At 50.4% G+C, this 24,413-nt stretch overlaps 1 protein-coding gene across 1 annotated transcript in view; it reads right to left on the reverse strand.

Annotated features, from left to right (window-relative positions):
* The window catches only part of FAM120C (family with sequence similarity 120C), a 37,584-nt gene that overhangs the window by 2,555 nt on the left and 10,616 nt on the right, over positions 1 to 24,413 (reverse strand). The window contains exons 2-14 of the mRNA XM_055003120.1: positions 23,661 to 23,907; positions 21,894 to 21,976; positions 20,832 to 20,960; positions 18,219 to 18,321; positions 17,343 to 17,428; positions 16,077 to 16,393; positions 15,532 to 15,817; positions 10,402 to 10,573; positions 9,689 to 9,938; positions 6,645 to 6,759; positions 5,219 to 5,428; positions 3,178 to 3,379; positions 1,471 to 1,609 (exon numbers count right to left, since the gene is read on the reverse strand). Of these exons, the coding sequence (XP_054859095.1) occupies positions 1,471 to 1,609; positions 3,178 to 3,379; positions 5,219 to 5,428; positions 6,645 to 6,759; positions 9,689 to 9,938; positions 10,402 to 10,573; positions 15,532 to 15,817; positions 16,077 to 16,393; positions 17,343 to 17,428; positions 18,219 to 18,321; positions 20,832 to 20,960; positions 21,894 to 21,976; positions 23,661 to 23,907 (2,339 nt within the window). The remainder of the gene's footprint in view (positions 1 to 1,470; positions 1,610 to 3,177; positions 3,380 to 5,218; positions 5,429 to 6,644; positions 6,760 to 9,688; positions 9,939 to 10,401; positions 10,574 to 15,531; positions 15,818 to 16,076; positions 16,394 to 17,342; positions 17,429 to 18,218; positions 18,322 to 20,831; positions 20,961 to 21,893; positions 21,977 to 23,660; positions 23,908 to 24,413) is intronic.

Below are 24,413 nucleotides of genomic sequence, written 5' to 3' on the forward strand. Positions count from 1 at the left end.
AAAAAGGAGACTCCCCTTCAGCCAAGTGATCAAGATTATGTTTTTTGGTGAAGAATAATTCCTGTCCAGTGTCTAAAAAGGAGGTTTTGGCTCTGAGGAGAACCCTAATTCTGGTGTAAAGGAAAAAAGAGTGCTGTACTGAAGTCAGAACACTTAAGCTGTAAACTGAAATCCATGAAGTAACCTAAGTCTGAAACTACCAACCTCCCACTTTTAAAAACTGTAACTACTGGAACTAAGCTTTAAGATTATTGTGCCTAATGCTTGTGAAGAATTCTGTTCTACAATCAAAATTTACCTCAGCTTTACTTTCCCTGCCTACCTATTTACCAATCCTGCCTTTTTAATAAACCTGCTGTTTCCTTTTGAACTTTACTTAGCCTCTAGTGCCATTTAATTTTTAAAAAATGTGGGCTTTTGCTTCTCCCATTCCAAATATTTGGGCTGGGATATATGTATGTTTTAAAGTGTGGGACAAAAGGGATTTAAGATTATATCCAGAGACACACTACCAGAGGCTGCCCAGCAATCGACTGTTTTGGAGGGAAAATCTGCCTCACAGTGGGGGAGTGAGTGGGGCTTACATCAAAGTACTTGTTTCAAGTCTTCACTATTTTCTGCCAGTATTGTGGTCACCTGCATATCGCAAATTGTTAATGTTCCTTCCACCAATTTTCACTCCACCTTCTTCTAAATCTAATCCAGCTTTCCTTATGATATACTCTGCATAGAGGTTAAAGAGGTGGGGAGATAATATGCATCCTTGACTCACACCTTTGCCAACTGGAAACCATTCTGTTTTCCCATATTCTGTCCTGACAGTAGCTTCGAATAGTTGCTGCACTCTTTGGCATACCCTTCTTTGGAAACTAGAATGCAGACTGAGTGTTTCCAGAGTTTCCCCCTCATGGATACACATCCCTGCTTAGATATACACCTTAACGTGGTGAGGGGGCTTGAGTGTGTCAGTGAGCAATACTATCAGGAGCGCAGACTCGGTCAAGAGCCTCAACTCCCAGTAGAGTCACTCAAGCCAGCATGGTCAAAGGTGAGACACCAGATTAAGATGCATCCACCCCCTTCAGGAATCAATGGCCACATCAGCAGAAGAGAACTGACTGTTCCAATGGCTATGGTTCCTGAAGGCTAGCTACTGGGCAGCAGCAATAGTGGAAGGCGACACTGGCGGAGGATCTTTCACAGACAACAGCAGTGTCACTTCAGCTAACCCTGGTTAGTACTGTGCAGAAAGCAATGGTAAATCGCTTCTGATAATTCCTTACTGTGAAAACCCTATGAGACAATCCAAAATGAAATTCCTTTCCTAACTGCTTTAAACTTGTCTCACTTTCCACATGTTGGAACAGAAGCCACACCCCCACCAGCACCATCATTCAGCCATGGCAGCATCTCAAAAGGAGGGAGAAATCACTCCCAGACAGCAGCCGTTCGGGCTCCAGCAGTACTTACCTTTTCCCTGGACCTCCCACTGACACCACTTGCATGCCAAAGGAGCCTTGGCCCCGGGATGGTTTGCTTCCAGCCCACTGGCCCACCACCATGCCCGCAATCTCCAGTTTGCCTCCTTGTGGCGGGATGGGGTGGAGCCCTAGGGGAACAGAACATCCAGTCAGGGATGAAGCAGAGGAGCCACAGGAAAGACGGTGCTTCGCCGGGCCATTCAAATGGCCAAACATTACAGCCCCAAATCTCACCCAGGGAAAAGGGGAGGGAGAGAATACACGTGTGCATGTGAATGCATGCACGTTTGTGTGTACACAGTCTTTTCTTAGCACACGCCTGGGGACAAATCTGCACGATAGATGAGAACAGGCCGTCCTACTGGAAACGCTGCAGAGGTCACTCCTAAGACAATAATTGTTCTCCAGGGCCCTATGATTTCATCCTTGGAAGGGCTGATTCAAAAATTAGGGGGGCCTTCAGGATTTTAGGTAGCCTCTTCTCCCCACTCGCAGCGACTTCTGACAAACAGTGGAGCTCTGAAGAGAGCACCTCAGATTCCCACCCGCTGCTCTTAAGGGTGGCACACAACAAGCAGGACACCAGCCCGAACATTAAGGAGCCGGCTGTGGGCATCAGGCCCAAGGGGCTCATTGAGAGCATGCCTGAGACCTGTGTCCCAAATGCACATTACACACACGTGCGGGACCAAGGTCGTCACAATTAGAACGTGTAACAGGGAACACAGACAAACTACAGCAAAAAATGTCACAAACACACCTACATACAGTTGACTCGCCTGGAGTGCTACTTCTATGATCTAATTTTAGACAGCATTCAATGATAATATCGCCTGCTGGTGGGCATTCGTGGATTCAAAGTTCAGAAACAGTGGCCCAAGGCATAGCTCATATGAAGCGTCTATGAGGGGGCAGCAGTGTGTGTGGACTGGACTCATTCAGGCTGCAGATGGGGAAATCTGATGGCGGAACTTGTGTGTGTGTGGGGGGGGGGGGAGATGAGTGTCTGGGCTGGAACTCCTACCTTCAACCCAAATTTTCTACATGCAGGAGTGTTCAAATTAAGCACCAGTCTGCCTGAAGCAGCGTAGTTCCAGAACCATTTCACCATCTTATCTGCTCTGTTCGTAAACTAGTCCTAAGACTGAGTCTGTCTTCGGACTAGTTTAATCTGCTGTAGAAGTGCCGAACCAAGTGCAGTTATTTCCGCAGGCAGCAGGACTTCTGCTGAGGAGATGCACCTCGGCCTGAGGGCTGCTGCCGGAGGCGGCGCCAAGGAGAAGCCCTTGTGCCTACCCAGACACTGGATCTAGGCCTAGAGCCAGGGCCCAGCAGTCCTTCTTGGGGAAGTGACTCCAAAGCCGTAGCATCCCAACTCTGAACGTCTGGCTCCGCAGTCTCATGGAGCAGAATCCAGTCAGGTTTCACTTCCACATCTTAACTGACTGTGAGACAAAACAACCTGCATTGCACATATTCAATACATTTTAGGTGGTGGGAAATTCCTCCTCCCTAAAGCTTTACACACAGCTGAGAGTCTGGCCAAATCTTTCCCATTCGAGAAGAGAAGGGAACGGATCTCTTGCTGCCACAGAATACGAATGAGCCTCTACGAAGCCAAGAGCCTGCTTCCGGGGGGCGGGGGGGGGGGGGGGGCTTGCATGCAGCGGAGGATGTGAGGTGCATCCTTGCTCACCTGTGAAGCCTCTCATCCTCCCAGGGGCCGGTGTCTGAACAGAGCCAATCGTGCGTGGGTAGAGAGGCATGGGGTAAAAGGGAGGGGCCATGGAGGACGCAAAGGGTGGGGGTGGGAGGAGGGGGGGCGGGGCTTGGCGGTTGAGGTTGATGCCTTCCAGGATGCTCTGCCTCATCTTCTCCACTTTGGATACTTGCTCAGGCTGTGGACAAAGACGGGCAGAGAGGAAGAGGCGACAGAGTTACCATTTGATAGGGAAGGGGGGGGGGGGCTTCAGAAATTGTTTTCTTTATTTGCATGTGGACAAAATGGTAAGATCAAGACATTCACAAAATTAGTAGAATTCTTAAGCCAGTTAACAGAAGACCATAAAAACGAGACACGTTCATTTTTTAAATAATCTACAGCATTTCCCCAGTACGGTGTTATTAACCTACTTCCAGAGGTGACATTAAAAATATCAGTAATCAAAATCTCAGCCACCCAAGGAATCTTAACCAGATTACCCCTTGGTACATTTTTTCATCATATAACCCTCTCATTTAACAAGGAAAAGTCAGCCTTCCCAGTGACATAGTGGAACAGCAGGGCGGGGAGAAAAGCAAACATGTCTGAAGTCCGTGTAGTGTGGCAGCTGCAGTGCTGGACTAGCAAAATGGAGGTTCAAATTCCTGCTCATCCATGAGACGGGTTAGGTGGACCTTAGAGGCCCTCGACCGGCCAACAGGAGGCCACCTTGACAGAAGTGAGAGTCTGTTCCAGGCACAGGAATGAAGCGGGAAGTGAACTAGCCACAACCGGAGGTGTAAGGATTACCTACTCCCCAACAGGGTAACTCTATACTCAACTTCCTCAAATATAGAATTTATGAATATTTCAAAATAGCTTAAGGCATACATGCAAAGAGACTAAGTGCATCTACAAATAGCTATGATAAATACTCCCCAAATCCATACAGAGATCTAGTAACATTCCGCCAATAACAATCATGCACAACTTCATTTAGACAGCAGCAGCACACAAAACGCATTTCCTTCCTACAAGAACCCCCAGCCGTCTATCAGAATAATACTGTAATCGAGCCCAATGATGTGATAACACTTGTTCTCCTTTTTCTTGTAGGCGGGCCGTGGAGGAACTTCTCCTATAGCCATCCACAAGACAAAGGTAAGTAGCTGAAAATTGGACTTCAGAGTGTGATGCTTATCATACCACTGATGCCTCTTCTTTTCCAGATGGGACCACAGACTCAGGGGGCCCAGGAGAATGTCCACACGCAGCCCCCCCCCCCCCAGCCCAACGGGGGCCTGGCTGTGGGTGTGTGGGCGTAAAAAATCTTCTCAATAATACGGGTTCCTTGTAAAGCGTGTAAGTTCTTCTTTGGCTTTAATTCTGCCGCCACAGGTGATGCCACGGAGCTCATAATGCGAGGTGAAGCGCACAGCCGTTTCCTTTGGTGTGTTGCCGTTTGAAGTTTGGAAATTTGTACTTAAGGATATGGTAAGCTTGAAACTGTATTACTTTATACAAGAGATGAGAGACTGAGGCATGTTATTAAGAAGATTCTTATTATTACAGAAACAGAGAGATACTGGTCCTAATTCAGACCTAAGTTTGATGCCCTTGAGAAAGTTTTTTATGAAACGAGTGGTTTAAATAGCCCCCCCCCCTCCAGTTGTGCTGGGGGCGTGTGGACGTTCTCCCAGGCCCCCTGAGATTGTATGGATTTTGAGCGTATTTGTCATAGCTATTTATATATGCACTTAGTCCCTTTGCACATATACCTTAAGCGCTATTTTGAAATATTTATAAATTCCACATTTGGAGAAGTTGTGTGTTATTCTACTGGGGAGTAAGTAATCCCTACACCTCCGGTTGTGGCTAGTTCACTTCCCGCTTCTGACCTCGGTTACTGGGGGAGCCTCTCTTTTGTTTCCCAAAGGCACAGGAATGGCTGGTTAAATTATGGCACCAGTTGGTTTCACCAATTGAAGAAAGCCATAAATGAGGGCAAATGCCCAATGCCTATCCACGTCTTTACCTGTCCGTCACAGAGGTCTAGGAGAGGCACCTTCTCCCGCGTGGCCTTGATCAGCTTACTCTGGAACAGCTTCCCATCAAAATAGATCCACGGGCAGCAGTGTTCCCAGGGCACGGGCTGGCCACAAGCATCGTTGGCAAAGAGAGCTGTGTCCACTCCACTCATAAAGAGCGCGGCCAACTGAACCCCCCGAACATCCAATTTCTCAATCTGCAAGAGAGGCAACAGACTTTGGCCTTCAAGGAGGTCATGCCAGCAGCCAAGTCCATCCCTGGCCACCAGCCCCTCCGAACTCAACAGACCCAGAACTGCTTGTGTGGAAAAAAAGCTGCTTACCTGTAACTGCTGTTCTTCAAGTGGTCATTTGTGCATTCACACTGATGTGTTTTGCACTTAACAGAGCTCAATTTTGGACAATGGGACTGAGTAGGATATAGTGATGGCGTTGTCCTTTGAGATGGATGGGTTTTGATGTTTGTATTCTTATTGTATTATTGGTTTTTAATGTTTTCATTTATATTTTAATATTGTATTATCAGTTTTAATGTTTGTATTTATATTATTTTAATATTGTATTGTATATTTATTGTCATAAACCGCCTCAAGCAATAAATATGGTGGAGAGGTGATACAGAAGTTAAATAATAACAAATAAAATAAAAACCTCACGGTGGCAATCTTACATCTGGGACATTCAGTGCAGCAAAAGTACATCAACTGCCAAAGAAGATGCCTAAGGGCATAGGTTTGTGCCCTCCCTCACTTAAGTATGTTTTTACGTGCTAAAGGGTTTTATGCCCTTTTTTATACCTGGCTGAGCTTTTAATGCCAATGCTTTAATGCTGTTTTTATGGTTTTATCACATTTTACTTTGTGAACCACCTTGAGCTTAAATGCATTTTAGGGCAAACGAAGTCCTCCCAGACAAAAGGCAAATGAACCCTCTGTGCAGTACGAGTTCCAAGAGGAGGCCTGGAAGGGGGAAAGCAACAGGCCTAAGGAGCCACGGGGGGTGGGGGGGGGGTGGCAGTTTTCCATACAGAGAAACTTTCAGGCTTCGGCGCCTCCCCCTGCACAGCGCAGGCAATGGCTTACCACCTCACCTGCTGTTTGTAAGCATTTTAGTCCAAGTCCAATACTGGAGGTTTTGCATACCTGGATCTCTCCCTCCCTCTCCTTTTTACAAGTGGTGTGGTCATAAGAGAAGGGTGAACGGGCAGCCGGGGTGCATGACCAAGGGAAGAGTCCGCCTGTAGCTGCAAGCTGCTCCATGCAGGAGGAATTCAGCTCTCAGAGAACCATGCCACCCACCAACTTCTGTTCCTCAGCCCCCTAAGCTCTGATCTGGGGAACTTCCTGCCGCCTCCCCCTGAGCCAATTGGCACAGAAATGCTGCAGGGATCAGGTCCGGCCCCTTGCCCGTTACCTTCAGTTCCTGAAGCTGATCTGGCTCATATAGTTGAGCAGACACAGCCTGAGCCAAGAAGGCATCCAACTCATGTCTGTGCAGAATCCGACCACCAGGCCACTGAATCATGTAACTAATAAAAAAGAAAGAGAGAAAGTCACCCCACCACACACAGGTAAGAAAGGAGAGCCAAGCAGCGGGGTGCGTGTGCGTGTGCGTCTGCAAAAATGAGCCCAGAAACCTCCTTCTGTTCCCTTCTTCTGCTCCACCTTGGGATGGGCAGAGGCCTCAAGCAGGAATTCCGCCCTGGATTCTTCAGGTAAGGAACACTTAAGCTTTGCTAGGAGATTCCAAGCAGGCAGGTATGAAAACGCATTCTCAGTCCATTTTGAGGCTGAAGCCAGCTTAAATTTTGGGGGGGATAGACTGGCTTGGGCCAGACACGGCCGGTTCAGTTCCTGCCCCAAAGGCTAGGAATGAAGCTGCCTTTGAGTGGCGTCAGGCCATCCGTCCCTCCAGCCGAGATTTCTAGCCTTAGCAGGAATTGCCCCCCCCCCCCTGGCCCTCAAGCACTGGATACCAGCTGGCTGGAGATCCTCTAACTCCTGCAGTCCCCAACCATTTTGAGCCTGCGGAGCAGCCCTGTGGAATTCTGGCATCTTGTGGTGGGCAGAGCCACAAAATGGCTGCCACAGCTTACTTTCAGTCACACAGTGAAGATACTTATGCTGTGGTGGCAGCTGATGCCAAAGCTCATTTTAAAAAATCTGCACGGCCAATCAAATCTCCAATGGTCAATCAGAGGCCTTGCTGGGCAAAAGCCCCACCTGGTCCCGCCCACTTTCTAAAAACTCTTGCCAGGTGTCAGGAAACGTGTCTCCCGACGGACCCGCTCTCACTGGACCGGCCAGAGACCAAGCCTGTGACCTTCCACACACAAACTGCACGCTACACCACTGAACCACGGCCCCAGCCCAGCACGCTCTCCACCAAAGGCCTTTCCACAAGCCGCCAGACTCTCTGCTGACATCCTGCAGACTGGTTTGCTGGGGGGGGGGGGGAACTGCCCCTCACAATCAAGCTGGGTTTTTTTTTTGACATTTGATTAGTTGCTTGCTTTTTGGCAGGGATAATTCTGTCTCTCTGCGTTGCTCCTGGTAGCTACGTACCTTTGAAATCACCACCTCCACATCACCCCACAGGTGACAGTTAATACTCTGGCTAGGTATGGTTTCTCCTACCCCCTTTTTAATCCAGCACTCTCTGTGGCCCCACAGGCTCTGCATGGGGCCCTCGTTCCTCCACATTTGAGGTCGAAGCAAAGAAGCAAAACACTTCAGGTTGACTAAATCAGGAGTGGCAGCCAGGATACAGGTTACTGGCCCCAGCACCTAGGAAAGTGGAGCACTGGTAACGGGTGTGAGGACACCCACCAGCACAGACCGCCAGCTTTCTCATGGGATCAGTAACTGCTCCCGGTGGCCGTGGGGTGGGCTTGAAAGGATGGTGGGCTTGCAACTGGCCACTGTCCATACCCATTAACTCAAAACAGCGAATAAGGAAGTTTCTCCAAATGATTTTTTAATAGGCTTTATCTATTTTGTTGAACTTCTATGTTTTAACATCTCTCTGGAAGTCCTCCAGAAGACAGACCAAGATGGGTAGCCAAGCGAGTCTATCTGTAGCAGTAGAAAAGAAGTGAGCTCCTACCCTACCACACATCGTGTTAGTCTTATTGGTACTATTGGGCTCTTGCTCTTTTCTACTCCTCCAGAAGAGAAAGATGTAAACCTAGTAAATAAACACATCCACGCATCTGAGATTCCATCCCCAGTTAAGTCTTGCCTGGTTTATCTGCAAGAACAGCCTTTTTGGTACCCATGCGCCTCAGGGTTTTTCATCCCCCGCGGTCTGTCTGTCTTTGTGTGTGTGTAAGTACTTTATCTAAGTTTAGACAGGCAAGCAGAGATAAATTGGGCCTTCAAGGAATCAACCCCGAGACAAATCAAAAGCATTCTTTTTCGAGTTCCATGCGCAGAGAACAGGCCTGCCCGTGTGCATGAATTACTCCCCAAGGGAGAACTGCAGCTTGACAAACACTGTGATCCGTTCACAAACACTACTTCGGACCTGTTTGGGATAGCTTCCTTTGGGGCATCATGCAGTCCCCACTGGTATTGCTTTACTAAGCTGTTCTTTAAGGGACACACGAGAGAGCCCACTGGCCTGGTCTGGTCTGGTCTGGACGATGGGGCTGGAGAGCAGGGAGAGAGGAACAGGGTTCCACGTGTCGTGTGGATGAAAGCGACAGCTACAAGGAAGGGCCTGCCTGAGGACTGGAAACTGCACCAGGTCCCGTTCAGAGGGCCCTTCTATACCTAGAGCTCCGAACCCAAACCTTCAGCCCTCCAAGTGTTCTCCACTGTGGCTCCACCCTGGGGAATGGCCTCTCTGATGAGGTTAGGAAGGCTCTCTCTCTCCTGGCAGGCTGCAAACTACGGAAGGCTGAACTCTTCAGGAAGGCTTTTTGACACAGGTAAAAGGGCTACATTTTAACAGAACGGTTCCAGAAGATGCTTTAATAAAGGGAAAGGGACTGATTGCAACATGTGTTTATTACCTGTTGCTGTATGTATTATCCTACTATATAATTTCTGCATTGTATAACGTGTCATGGTAATACTTATGCTGTTTCAGATTCCTGCAATCCTAGTGCTGTTACGTTGCTCACTGCGTGTCCCGTCCTGTCTACTGCGCTGACTTACACTCTGTGATCTGCCTTCCAGTCTCAATGAGAAAGGCCGACTACAAATATCACCAACAAACTGGTTGTTTCCCCCAAATTCACGGTCTCCAGCACGACCATCTCCTCTCTCGCACTGCTGAAATCTTAAGCTCAGAGCACCCCCCCCCCAGTCCACCCCAGCCAGGCTCCCAGGGCTCCGCCTGCTTTCCGGGTGGCTTCTGACACTCAGGCCGCCCGCCCCTGCCTGCGCCCGGCCTCCACCCCTCCACGCCCGCCCTCCAGCTCTCCCGCTCTCTTCCGGGTCCGGCCCGCTCACCGCAGGACGCAGCACATCAGCAGCAGGTGCGTGGGGACGTGGGCCGGGTTGAGCATGCCAGGCGTGTCCGATTTCATGCAGGCCAGGAAGGCTCTCATGCGCCGGTTCTTGTCCTCCACAGCTTTGCCAAGCCACAGCTTCTTGAGGTTGGGACAGGTCCACTCCCGAAAGGCGAGGGCCGAGACCAGCTCCGGGGTCTGGGGAGATTTGCCCTTGTATGCCGACCACTCCTTGATGATGACAGGAGGAGCTGCGCCGGGAAGCAGAGAGCCTCGTCTCGCCCATCAAGACAAACTCACTCGCGTGCAGCAGCAGCAGCAGCAGCAGGCCTGGAAGGGGGGGGGCCCGCCCCCACGCCCCCGCCCACCCCCACGCCCCCGCCCCGGAATGGTGGACTTCAGCATCAGGCAGCCAATCTATCTGGCTTCTGGCAAGCTTGCTAAACCTGAAGGGCACTCCAGCCTGTGCAGCATGTCCTGCCCCACTCACACTTCCACGCACGGCCTTGCCTCTGGTCTAGCAAGGGGCTTGAGGAAGGCCACGTACTCCTCCTCTGCTGGGAGCCTGTTTTTTGCATAAGGTAAACTAAAATGCTGCACATAAACACTCCTGCAACTGCTCAGGCTCCTTAAGGTGGGCTGCCTTGTGATTCGGAGGAACACAGTACTGAAGCTTTAAGCATGCCTGTGCTTAACGACAAAGAGGACACCTACTTTCTACAGGGATGCGCTTGCGCATGGCGAGGCGCTCCATCCGCCGCTGTGTCTCTGCCACGCTGAAAAGGACACCGTAGACATACTGCCGTGCTGCCCGGAAAAGGACAGCCGCAGGGGGTAGTTCGCTGTTGCACTCATCTTCAATGCAGACAGGGATCTTGATCTCACCCTGGAGGGGAGCAGAGGAAGGAACTTTGGACTTACCGTGAGGCAGAAGAGGACACCCTGATGCTTGGGCACTCCTTCTCCCATGATCCCTGGAGGCAGGGTATTAGATCATTCCTTTCCTGCCTCTGAGGAGAGGGAGGGCCCCTCCGTTCGCTGCCCACCAAAAGCCACCAAGTGTGCTATTGCTTGCTGGCCTCAACAGAATTTAATCTGAAGATTAACACAGGTAAAGAGCAAGGCCAAAAAAGGGCCAACCTCTTTTCAGTAGAAAAAAAGCATTTAACAATAAACTGTAACAGTGGCAAAAAAAACAACAGTTAAGACATGTAAGACAAGACAGCTTATCAACCCTCAAGCAGAAGAAACCTTCACAGGAAGTCCAAAGGTCCTTTCTCGTTTGAGGAGAGGAGGATGTCCCGACACTTGGGCGGGTGGGCAACCCTCTGTCTTTGATCCTCTTACATCACCTCTTGGAAGGACGCGCTGCCCAAAAGCCGCATCGGCCAATGCGTAAGAGACCGTTTTGTAAAGGTGTACAAGGCAGATGTGTCTCCCTGAAGACTGAGATGAGCCTTGGCTGCTGTGTTGTTTGTTCGGACACAAACATGGAGGCATCGGGATGTTTTCAGAAAGAATTTTAGTGCCAGGAAAATCTTCCTGAGTTGCCGGAAATTGATGCTCGTGGCCTGTTCAGAAACCGAGTACATTTCTTGGTCTGGCCCAGCTGAAGAGGCTTGCGTCTGTCGCGATCCGGCACGAAGAGATGGTCCATCGATGAAGAGAACTCGACAGCGGCAGAAAACTCTTAATCTCAAGCGGCACTTGAGGGCAACTGACTGCTGGCGAGGGAGTAAGAACCAGGCCTGTGAGAGGGTGCCAGTAGCTGCAATCGTGGATCCCAGAAGCTGGGCCAGGAACACTGACCTCAAAGCAATGGCCACATTTGCTGCACTCTTCAGCTCTGCAACTTCTCCCAGTGGGAGGAGGAAAAGAGCTACATCATAACGGCTGATTATTGATGTCTTCTGTGCAGGCACACATGGGACAGTGGCGAAGAAGGAACTGGAGGGTAGGGGACGCTGCCTCCAAGTGCCGCTTTTGGTGGGAAAAGCCATACATGCACACCGGAGAGGCAAGCGCCCCATAGCAGACTTTGAACTTTAAAAAAAAACCTACTGATCGGCAGGCCTGCATGTGCACAGTCCCATGTGGGGCTGCACAGAAGACGGACAATGAGTATCATGTGGACTGAATTCAGCCCGCTTGGGAGGTGCTGAGTTTGGGCGGGGGGGGGGCATCATTTTCATTCTACTGGGCTGTATATTGTGTAGATTGTAATTAAGAGTGTGCCTGTGGCCCTGGAAGCCATGATCCATGTGTTTCTGCAGTGGGAGTCACTTTCTTCCCACAATACAAACAAATGGGGTGGCTGGGAGAACCTTTTTATTGGGGGGAGGGGAGGGATAAAATGCCCCCAGAGTCCAATCTCCCTGAAACTTGGGGGGTCTTTAGAGGACAGTCAATAGCATGTCCCCTGAAAATTCTGTACATTTTCTTTGCAAAATGCCACTCACATTCCCCTGAATGGCTCCCATAGTTTTCCCCATAGGGAATAATGGAGAATCGGTGGCTGGAAGTAAACAGGCGGGAAGCAGTGATTCCTGCTGACAACAAGAAACGCTGCTGTTGCGGCTCCTGAAGTTTACCGAATGTTACCTATTAAATTCTGTAAACTTCCGTTCGATATTGCCGAATTGCATCAGCAATATTGAATTGGGTGCGGTAACACCGAATTGTACTACATTGGGTAAAATTCAGTATTTTTTACCGAACCCAAATTGCACTATGAAGTCCCCTGGTACATTTGCCTCTGCAATTGGTTTTAATGTCTCCATTTTTATTTTTTTGTATGCAGCAAATTTGTTAAGGAGTTTTATGTCCAAGCCACATTCTCTTTGGGAACAGTAAAAAAGATAGATGTCTGAATGGCTTTGATACAAGGGAACAGGCTCTATGGCTGCAATGTCTAGATGACAGATGGCCTCTTGAGTGTCACTTAATTTTGCTGGATCACTAGAACAAGGGGTTATATGAAGCAATTGGGTGGGGGGTAGACAAACTCGATGGTGTAATCCTGCCTGATGGCGTGTTGTACTCAGGTATCAGACACTGACGCAGTTCAGTTCCGCCAGAAGAGTTGCAGTCTGCCTCCCACTGGTGGAGACTTGGTGTCAGGGGCACTGTGGGTGAGGTTTGTTGCCCCAGCTGTCTGAGTTTTGGCCTTGAGTGGCCTGAGAGTTGGACCCGGAGGAAGATTTTGGCTTGGATCAGGTTGATCTTCTAGAATGATGATGGTGATGATGATATATGGGCCATGTCTGAAATGAAGTAACTCTTCCATTGCCATAGGAGAAGTTTTTATTGTATGTAGTGTTTTAAATTTTATTGTAATGTTTTTATCTGCTTTTATGTGTTTATGTAAATTTAAAAGTTGTGCTCTGCCCTGAACCTGCTTGGTGGGGAGGGCGGACTAAAAATCTAATATAATAAATAAATAAATAAATCGATAGATAATAGCAGCAGCGTACATATCACGCCAATATCTGGTTGATATTTAGGTTTCCAGTGGACACTTGTATCAGCTTAGCAAAGCCAATCAATAACATGTGACCTCTGCTTATTGTTGATTGTTTCGGATAATTTGAACAACAACAGCATTCAATTTATATACCGCCCTTCAGGATGACTTAACACACACTCAGAGCAGTTTACAAAGTATGTCATTATTATCCCTACAACAACAAACACCCTGTGAGGTGAGTGGGGCTGACAGAGCTCCTAGAAGCTGTGACTGACCCAAGGTCACCCAGCTGGCTTCAAGAGGAAGAGTGGAGAATCAAACCCAGTTCTCCAGATCAGAGTCCCACGCTCTTAACCACTACACCAAACTGGCTCTCAAAGAAATCTGGGGACACTCCTGTAGTTATGAAAGGACTGGGGGTTGAACCCCTTCTGCTGTCTATTCTCTTTCTTGACTGAAAAGAGCAGGGCCTTCTTTTTATCCTTGATATCTATGAACATATTTACCAAGGTATTGCTCAACAGCTTGCCCACTAGGGAAGACCACGTTGCTACATTAGCCTTGGATGTGACATCCACTGCCCAGTTTTCTAGCCTTCTCGCCACTACAGCAGAGGGAATAGTCTTTGAGGCAAAACTTCATGGAGTCCAAGCTGGCTTCAGCAATGACACTGTGGCTCTCTCTAGCCTGAAAAGGTAACCAGTAACCTTCCTTAACAAATCGGGGGTTTCCCTCAGAAGTTTGTGAAGCCACAATATGGAGACTGTAGCCATGAGCGAGGAGGCTGCAGCAGCTCAAAAGAAGTAGGCCATGGCTGGATGAGCTCTGTGTGGGGCCACCTCACTTTTTCTATCGGTGGAACCCTTTAAGGAGCTCCCCCCCCCCTGCTTTTAGGTAAGGCCACGCCTGAGACCAGGGTGGCCACTGGAGGGTCCACCACAGGAATTCTGAAGGGGTGAGAGACCTTGGGAGAGAAGGAATATAGTTTCTTGGCATGCCCAATGTGGAACTGCTCCTCCTGGGCCCCTTTCGTGAAGAGGTGAGGAAAGGGAGGGTAGAGCCCGTGGTTTGGGATGTATCGAACCCCTCTGTGTTGGGATGTATCGAACCCCATCTTCATCATCCTCATCCACATCTGGCTCTAGGTCCCCTTTGGGGGTGGAGAGTTGCAGAATTTTTACAGTCCTGTAAAGTTGACAACTTATCGTGAGAAAACAGCTATGAGACTGAGGGGCCCTGCTGAGGCGGGCCTTCCTCCAAATGTTCTCCTTTCGAGTCTGAGCGCTAACCTTCAAGAGACGAATTACGTGAGGATGCTCATTTGAAGGGGGTCGCAGTGTTAGCTGGGAAGCTGAGTTTTAAAAGAGATGAGAAGGCTTTGTCAATTTCCCCTCTCTACAGAGCCAGCAAAGATAACTCCTCAGAGGGTTTACTAATTTCCTCTTTGCCTCTGGAAGGCTCTGTCAGTTTCACCTCCCCTTCTAGGAGGCAAAGAATAAACCCTCTGAGCAGTGATTTCTCTGGCTCTATAGGGAGGGGAAATTGACAAAGCCTTCCCATCTCTTTTAAAACTCAGCTTCCCGGCTAACATTGCGACTCCCTTCACGTGCCCTTCCTCGTGTAGTTCGTCTCTTGTAGTTCAGCTCTGACTGAGAGTGCTCAGAATCAGGGATGCAGCCCCCCCCTCCCCCAGCTGGAAGCATCTTCAAGAAGCATCCCAGGGATACAGGGAGCATAGACTCTCTTGTGCTGCTTTAGTAGGCCAAGGGGGTCTCCTGGTAACTTGAAGCTGGCCTGCAGGGGTCCCGGGCTGCAGCAGAGAGGTACAGTTTTCCTACCCAAACTGCAGCCAGCAGGAGTACTTCCAGTTTCAGACTGCTGCTCTTAGCAGCTAATCTGCTTCTTTGCTTTTGCTGAGGCCGGTTTTAGGCATAATGGCTCCAATCAGCTGTCTGAAATGTAAATGTCCTAGCTGAGGGGGTTCTGGCAGAGTCACTACAACAGAGGTAGAGCAGAGCAGACAAAGACCAAGAGATTTCTTTCTTTTTTCCACAAATGTAGACATAGAAATAAAAATACACACAATGAAGGCACGCTAGGAAAGAAAAGATGACCTAAGGAGCTCTGGAGACAGAAAAAAGGCAGCCAGAGCTCCAGCAGACTCCTGCGCTTGCAAGGAGGCAGGAAAAGAAATGTGGAAAGGAGGGAAAGGAATGGGAAAGAAATGAGCAAGTATCCTGCCTCCAGGGATCACGGGAGGAGGAGCAACCAAGCATCAGGCTGTCTTCCTCTCCTCAAATGAGAACCCACAACTCCTGCTTTCTAAGCCCCCAAAGGAATTCCAGAACACGCCCCCCCCCCCCCGCGCCCCCGCTCACCTTAGTTAGGACATGGTAGATGAAAGGGTACATGAGCCCCCGGCGGTGCCTGTGCTCAGCCACACGCAGCACCTCAGGGGCGGCAGGGGGCAGGGGCGGGGTGGTGATGTCCAAGTGGTTGCGGGTCGCCATGGATAGCAAGGAGGGGATGTGGGCCTCGGGCCCACTGAGGTTCCTCTCTGAGTTGCCAGAACTGCCAGGGGGCTGCCCCCACGCCTGGCTCAGGGTCCTCTCACCCCCGGGATCCTCCCAGCCAGACTTGCGAGGCACTGCTTCAGACACATGGCTGGAGAAACAGAAGGAAAAAGCACACCAAAGTCGTTCCAAATATTGGAGGACTTGCAAAGAACCCTTTGGCTTCTCTCTCCTCTCCCCCATAAAACTGCCTTGGGCCCACTCTAGACGTTGCAGCCAATTACGACCACTCTAAGCTGAGAAAAACGACCCCTGGGCCTTGCCCCCTGCTCCCTCCCTACGGGTTAGATACCCCTGCCACCCCCCAGCCGGCCCTACGTATTTCAGAAACCCTTCTGAGCCTCACTCACTTGGAGCCGGCTCCGTTGTGCTCTTCTCCATCTGAGGAGGAAGAGGGCGAAGACCCTGGCCCAGACGACGGAGAAGGTTTGGAGCTCAGGTGGTGGTTAGAGAACTTGGGAGGACAGCAGTCATAAGGCACAGGCCAGTTGTTTATATGGCCCCCCTTCAGGGCGGGATCCTCGTGGAAGGGGGCTGCATCTGTCAGGCCATGTGCAGAGAAGAGAAAATTGGAGCCAGGCCCAGGAAGAAAAGACGAGGACGTGCCAATGCCGCTGTGTGGGGCAGGCGGCTGGTACTGCATCTTTGGCCCCATCTGGGGTGCAAACTGAAGACAGAAGCAGAGAGAAGCAGGGATGGATACTGTGGTCATGACAACTGCTCAGGACTAGGCCCAGATGGAGAGGCCCCAGCTGAGAGGGGAAGATTATGTCTGATTTTAGAAGATCCCTTTGTTCATCCCTTCAAAAAGAATACAGGCAGAGCTGCAGAAGACTCTGACTGGGCCTGAGCTCAGTCAAAGTAGACAACAGGGGGACTAATGGGCCTGATTCAGTACAGTGCAGTGCCACGTGTTTATGTGCTACACCAATCCTTGACAACGGGATCCAGAAAACTAGCCTGCAGTACCCAATACCTTAGGACTGTGGAATACGTAAAACTCAAATGATAATCCTTTGTGCATTGCTTCAGTCAAATCATATTCTTTGCCAGACATCTTGGCTGGGGGCAGCAGGAGAAATAAAGACCATTCCTATGTAATCTCGTACACATCTCCCAAATAGGGCCAAATGCTACAAGGTGCTGTTTGCACAATGTCTACAGCCCATGCTACATGCATGAAATTTGGCTTTCGTTCAGGCCATCAGCATGTTACGCAGGAGGCAGCAAACAATGGGGCTGAACTTGTAGGCTGTCCCACTTCAGGCCACAGGCGGTTGGAAAGGGACACACTGCTGACTGCTCCCCCATATACGTCTCCAAGCAGGCAGCACACCAGCAAGCCAGAGAAAAAGCTGCTCGTTCCATGCTTCATACTTGGGGGGGCGCTGCACAGGCCAGCCCTCTCCTCCCCAGCAGCCTCAAGTGGCATCCAGCCACTCCGGTGCACCACTTCACTCTGCTTCACATAGAGAACAGCTCCTTGTAGGATCTGGGGTTTGGGTCCGTGACAGTCCCTCAACAAGCAACAAGGTGTAATTTCCAACATATCCACAATAAATGCAGCAGTATCGAAACATCAAATTAATCCGCCTGAAGACAGCCTGGCTACTTACCATGGCCTTCCCTGAAGTAAGAGGTACCACTGGATTGCGATTCATTGGTGCTGGCCCTCCGAAGTGGTTGGGCCCAAAGCCTGGGACTGAAGCACAGAATTGGCATCTCATTATACACAGGGCATTGTGTTATTCCAGCACAACCTTGCTGGGGGTGTTAAGAGGTAAGAGAGTTCCCGTATAGTCCAGTCTGGGATTTGCGGAAGGAGCGACGGTAGCAGCTAAAAAGCAGAACCCCCTGCAAATACTGACGGCAGAGGAAGCAGTTCCCTTGGGGCAAGGATGGGCAGGCCACACTCCACTGGCCGGTCCCTGCCGACCTTCACGCTGCTGGCTGGTGGGACTCTTGTGAGGCATGCTGGATGAGGAGATCTGATCTAGCTAGCTATGGTCCACGCTCTCAAGGCAAGAGAGCACACTGTGGATTCCTTAACACAAACTAGTTATATACCTTAACTACTACGAGACCTTGAGTACACACTTGTACTTTGTAACATCTCAAAGCACATTGATGCACTGGGGGGGGGGGTGCTATTAAGCTAATTCAACAAGATTCCCAGCACTGAGCCCAGCAAGGTACTCCTTTGCCTTTAATAAATCACGGCAAGGAGAAATTCAACAAGCGGAGCCTCTGTCTTTTTACAGCACTGCATCAGGAGAAGCCGCCCCCACCAAACCTCTTCTAGGCACGTAGCTATTAAAGCAACCAAAGCCCCCTTTGGGCTAGGAAGTGGCAACTCTCGATGTTAGTCCAGATTTGGCCTCTCCCTGCTGAGGGCACTGTAGGATCTCAGGCAGGGCCTCACCTTCTTGGACAGCAGGAGAAAACACGGTTGAGAGAGAGGTGAAGTTAACCTGCATCTCCTGGATACTCACGGACATACGGGGACTGGCCCACTGGCGCAGGGGGGGCCTTCGTGGCCACTGAATAGTATTCTACAGCCTTCTTGAAACGTTCAATTTTATCTTCGGTTCTAGACTAAGGAAAGGATGGAAATGACAAGGGTGAAGAAAAGATCGCAGCCAGTAAAGACATTATTTTATTTATTTATTTATTTATTCAATTTATATACCGCCCATCCCAGGGGCTCTGGGCGGTGAACAGTTAAAATTGATAAAAACAAAAACTAAAATCAATATACAAATAATAAAACAAATTAACAAGGTGCAGTGGTGGGGAGAACCTTCCCCACCCCAAAGGTGGGAGGCCGACATGGCACCGCCCCCTTCAATCACCAAATGCCTGGCGGAACAGCTCTGTCTTACAGGCCCGGCGGAACGATAATATGTCCCGCTGGGCCCGGGTTTCCATTGACAGAGCGTTCCACCAGGCTGGGGCCAGGACTGAAAAGGCCCTGGCCCTGGTTGAAGCAAGGCGGGCTTCCTTAGGGCCGGGGACCACAAGTAAATATTTATTCGCTGATCGGAGCGATCTCCGGGGAACGTACAGGGAGAGGCGGTCCCGAAGATATGCCGGTCCCAACCCACTCAGGGCTTTAAAGGTAAGAACCAACACTTTGAACCTGATTCGGAATTCAACCGGAAGCCAGTGCAGCTGGCGCAGGACAGGTGTGATGTGTGACTGGTAAGGTATACCAGTCAGGACCCGTGCCGCCGCATTCTGGACCAGTTGTAGTTTCCGGATCAGGCCCAGGGGTAGCCCAGCGTAGAGTGAGTTACAGTAATCTAGCCTGGAGGTGACCGTTGCATGGATCACTGTAGCCAGGTCCTGGGGCATCAGGTAGGGGGCAAGTTGCCTGATCTGACGAAGATGGAAAAATGCAGACTTGGCAACCGCCGTGACCTGGGCCTCCATCGATAGGGAGGCATCCAGGAACACACCCAGACTCTTTACCACTGGCAAAGTTGCCAGTGGTGTCCCATCCAGGGCAGGGAGCTGGATCCCAACATCTGGCAGCCCCCGTCCCAGCTGCAGGACCTCCGTCTTCACTGGGTTCAATTTCAGCCTGCTCTGTTTCAACCATGCCGTCACAGCCTCCAAAGCTCTGGCCAGATTGTCTGGGGCCGTGTCTGGCCGGCCGTCCATCAACAGAAAAAGTTGGGTGTCATCCGCGTATTGATGACAACCCAGCCCAAACCTCCGCACCAACTGGGCGAGGGGGCGCATATAGATGTTAAATAACATTGGGGAGAGTATCGCCCCTTGGGGAACCCCGCACACCAAAGGGTGACGGGCCGATAGATCTCCCCCGAGCGCCACCCTCTGTCCCCGACCCTGGAGAAAGGAGACCAGCCACTGTAAGACTGTCCCCCTAATCCCCACGTCAGCAAGGCGGCTGGCCAACAAATCATAGTCAACCGTGTCAAACGCTGCTGTGAGATCAAGTAACACAAGCAGCGCTGACCCGCCTCGATCCAGATGCCTGCGAAGGTCGTCTGTGAGGGCAACCAAGGCTGTCTCCGTCCCATGGCCAGGACGGAAGCCAGACTGGAATGGGTCCAGGACTAGAGCATCATTCAGGAATTCCTGCAGTTGTACCGCCACCGCCCGCTCAATCACCTTGCCCAGGAACGGGAGGTTCGACACTGGGCGGTAACTGGACGGGTCGGTGGGGTCCAGAGATGGTTTTTTCAGGAGGGGCTGCACTACCGCCTCCTGGAAAAACCCCAGAGCTCAGGGAGATGTTAACAATGGCCTCCAAATGGTCCCGTAGCCCCTCCGAGCTGGCCTTCACCAGCCAGGATGGGCAGGGGTCCAGAGGACAGGTGGTTGGCCTCATCCCCTGCAGGATCCTGTCAACATCGTCCTGAGAGAGCAGCCTGAAATGGTCTAATACGGACCCAGAAGACGGCCAAGGGGTCTCCAGTTCCCTTACTGTATCAACAGTGGGTGGCAGGCCACGGCGAAGGGACAAGATTTTACCCGCAAAATAGCTCGCAAAAGCCTCGCAGCCAATAGTTGAATTAAGAATTTGGTGGTCTCCCTGAGAGAGGGAGACCAAGGACCGAACTGTTTGAAATAATTGAGCCGGGCGTGAGCTAGCGGACGCAATGGAAGCAGCAAAGAAATCCCTCTTTGCTGCTTTCACTGCCACCTCATAGGCTTTCATAAACGTCCTATAAGATGTTCTTGTTGTTGAAATGATGAAATGTTGATGATGAAATGATGAAATGTTAGATGTTGAAATAATGGGTGGCCGACCACATCTATTCCCTAGTCAATCACCTGATAGGCACACAAGAGTCACAACATATTGGGCTTGCGCTTAGAGATGCCACGAACCAACAGGTAGCCAACTTCCATCACCAGGCGGCAGCAGCGAAATGGCAGCCAGGGCCCTCAGGTGCTCCTCCCTGCTCCGCTAGTCACCACAAACCTCTCCCCCACCCCTCTGGATCCAGCAACTCGCTCCTCTCCACTGGCCCAGGCATTCTGCGCCAGGCCTAATGTTCAGGCCCTTCCAACCTCACAGTGCAGGTTCCGGGGAGAAATGGAAATCTCACTCCGTGCCACTGACTACATCTCACCTGGGAGTGTTTGAAGACATCTCTCCCAATCACCTCCAGGTTAGAGGGATTTTTGATGGAGCCCACGTACTCGGACACAGCCTTGATGACCACATCACATGGGGGCAGGACCAGCTGGTGGGCGCGCACCTGGAAGAAGGCACCATGGCACTTAAGCAAAGCCCTACATGGAGGCGAAAAGCAGCAGCAACTCGTCCGTATCTTGAGCGCAGATGTTTACCATGAGCACTACGTCAACGGGCATTCACGGTGGTGAACACAGGAAGTACAGAAGGGTGACGTGCTTCTCCCAAGTTTGTGGAGATACATGGTGGATACAAGCAGGAAAACCATAATCAGCTGGGGTTTCCTGGCACATAACGAATACACACACGAAGACGCAAAATCTCCTTCTTGCAGCATATACATTGGCTGGTGTACACCTTCCAAAACTGCCCCTCGACTAAGGTCAGCAGGAAATATTATTCTCTAAGTGCTCCCGCTTTTGACGTTCGGTGGGTGTCTACAAAACTGCTGTTCTGTTCTTGTGGCACCCTCACTTGCTAACCTTTGCCAGAGGTTCACTTACCTTCTCCCTTGGTAGTTATACACCATAAAAAACCCCCAGAAGTCCTCAAACCACGCAAATACTGAGGTTAAAAAACTCTCTCCCTCTTCCAACATGAGACACCCAGAGTCCTCAGACCTTGTTCCTCCTTGTTCCATTTCCAAACGCATCCTATACCCCAACCCTCGATGGAACTCGGAAGTTCGAGGGTCTGGCTCCTAACTAGGACTCTGGTCAAATCAGGCCCCTGCCCCATCTTTGTGGAACCAAGAATGGAGTTTCCACTGCCAGGACGACCATCTCTTTACACCAGAGCCCACTCTGGCCATGGAATTTCAGGGCACCGTCTCACTTCCCACTCCCAAGTGTTGGGGACAAAAAGCCTGGCCCGTTGGTTCCCAATCACCCCAAGGTCTCTTTTCCTCAGGACAGGAATCCACCTCTTTAGAGTCCCTTCAAGCCAGCACTCCGGGCCTCGCCAGCCCCCAGAGAGGACAAGGGGATGCACGCGTTACCTTGAGTGAAGCCAAGGGGTGGTCTGGTCCGAGCAGGCTCCAGTGAAAGGCAGCCAGATCCTCATCGGGAAGGATGTGGTTCCCTGGGAGCAAGAAGGGCAAGGTAAGGGACCGGCTGATGAAGCACAAGGGAGACACAGGACCCCCTCGCACCGACACACAGCTGCTAGAGCACAGAGTTCAGATTTATTACATTCATTCCAATCCCACCTTTCTGTATAAGTAAACCCAAGACCGCATGCATTCATATTTAAAAAAAAAAAACACAATATTAAAACGTTAAGAAGCAACAAAAACTATGAAACTGTCTTAAGAAAAATCAGACAGCAGAAAGCAGCAGCAATAAAACAAGGAGTTAAAAGGTTAAAGATTAAAAACCCCAAATTAACAGCAGTACAGGTTGTGGCAGCAGCACAGGACGCTTTCCCTAGGGTTATACCTGTCTCCTTCACGTACCCCAAAACCCAGAACTTTCCAAACGGAGAGTCCATGTTGCAGTACTGAAATTCCGGACATTATGTGCATCATCATCATCTTTGATTTATATACCGCCCTTCAGGAAAACTTAATGTCCGCTCAGAGTGGTTTACAAAGTATGTTATTATTATCCCCACAACAACAATCCCCCTGTGAGGTGGGTGGGGCTGAGAGAGCTCCGAGAGAGCTGTGACTGACCCACGGTCACCCGGCTGGCTTCAAGCGGAGGAGTGTGGAATCAAACCCGGCTCTCCAGATTAGAGCCCTGCCGCTCTTATCCACTGCACCAACTGGCTCTTTATTTATAATGTTTATAATCTATATTTATAATCTATATTTATTTATACACTTGAGTGAGTGTCACCTTCCTTTTTGGTGAAAGTCAATTAAGCTTTTAACACTGCATGTGGGAAGGCTGCAGTGGAAGAGTGACCTCTCTGATGATCTGGTCCCTGTTCAGCTTCTCCCTGGAGCAGCTGGTTGATCAAGAGATGACCCACAAACTCCCGGCACATTCTAGACTTGGGGGGGGGGGGGGGGTTTCCTAAGGATCTCCATGAGAACTTCCTGGGGCCGGGGGTTCCGTAGGTCAAATGCAGCGAGTGCTGCCCAGGTGGGGCTGCCAGATTCCTCCCCACCTGGGCCAAGGTATCCTGCCTGGAACTGAATTTTAAGCCATTCCCTCACTAAGCCCACCGGGCCTCTGCCTTGGAGGGTGCGTCCCTCTCCTCCTGGATGTTCACCCCACAGAATCCAGCAACTTTGTAGTCTCTGCCAAACGGCACATCTTCACGGGACTCCTCTCGCTAGCACCCAATAGCAAACTTCCTTTGCTCTCTGGACATTTTTCTTCCATCATCACCTTCTTTTCTTCAACCTCTTTCTCTCCCTCCCCCATCTAATAACTGCATTTACTTTTATTTTTTAATTTAAACAAATATTTTTGAGCTGCACCAAGCATGGAAGGGTTTGAAGCGATTTAGCTTATGAAGCAAAGTAGAGAGACCGTGCTGCTACTGTGCAGGCTGTGGATCTGGGCTCACGGGGCTTCTGGACTGGGAAGTTTTGCGGTGATCTTGCAAAAGCAGCCGCCATTGTCACCTGGCACAAGACCAGCTCTTGGATCGCTTCTGCCCACGGGTCCTTCCTGGGTACATTCTCTCCTGTGATTCACGGTTGGCAGCAGACGGGGCAAGGGGATCACAGGATGCAAAAGACTAGCACTCGCACACCTAACACGAACCCAGGGCTGGGCATCATGGCTGAGCCTAGCACCCTGTTCCCACTTACCTAGCAGAGCAGCAAAGATGGGGAAGCTGCACAGCTTCAGTCCCAGCTGCTTGGCCACCTCTTGCATGAGGAACTGGTTCGTAGTGAGGTTCTTGCCATTCCAGCTCAGCTTGAGGGCGTGGGAGCTGTAATAGGAGGGGATATTGCACAGGGCATACTCTGAGTCATGGGCAATCAGCCCATGGAAGCCGTTCTCTCGGAAGAAGGTGACCACTTCCTGGTGATGGTCCTCCAGGCTCTGGAATACCTGCAAAGAAGAGGGAGGCAGCCGGTAAAAAGACGGGCCAGGGCCAGGGCTCTCTGCCCCCACTTACAGCTTCATTTTGTCTCAATGCTGGTTTCCAAGCCCCGGCTAAACCAGCCACGGTTAGAGGCCCAACACACTACATGGGCAGAGCAATAAACAGGGTCTGTTGCAGAGTCAGATTTAACGGGGGAGAGTTAATGGAGGAGGAGGAGGGGGGGGAGAAATGCCCGAGTCCGAGGGTGCTTCTTGCTCCCTTGGCCACAGTCAAGCAACAAGGAAAGGCGGCATTCTCACTAGGCCTCCTGTAGGGGTTCAGAAGCAACACAAGCCACACCCGGGTTTTCAGCTAACGTGTCTGAACAGGCAAAGCCAAGTGGCAGAGCAGCCAGTCCAACTACTGTAGCTTTTCAAAGGACCTACATGTAACATATAACTAATATAGTACATATATATATATATATGTATAATATAAATGATCTCACACACGTCTTTAGGTATTCTTCTAA

This window comes from Eublepharis macularius, chromosome 19 (assembly GCF_028583425.1).
Source record: "Eublepharis macularius isolate TG4126 chromosome 19, MPM_Emac_v1.0, whole genome shotgun sequence".
Classification (NCBI taxonomy): domain Eukaryota; kingdom Metazoa; phylum Chordata; class Lepidosauria; order Squamata; family Eublepharidae; genus Eublepharis; species Eublepharis macularius.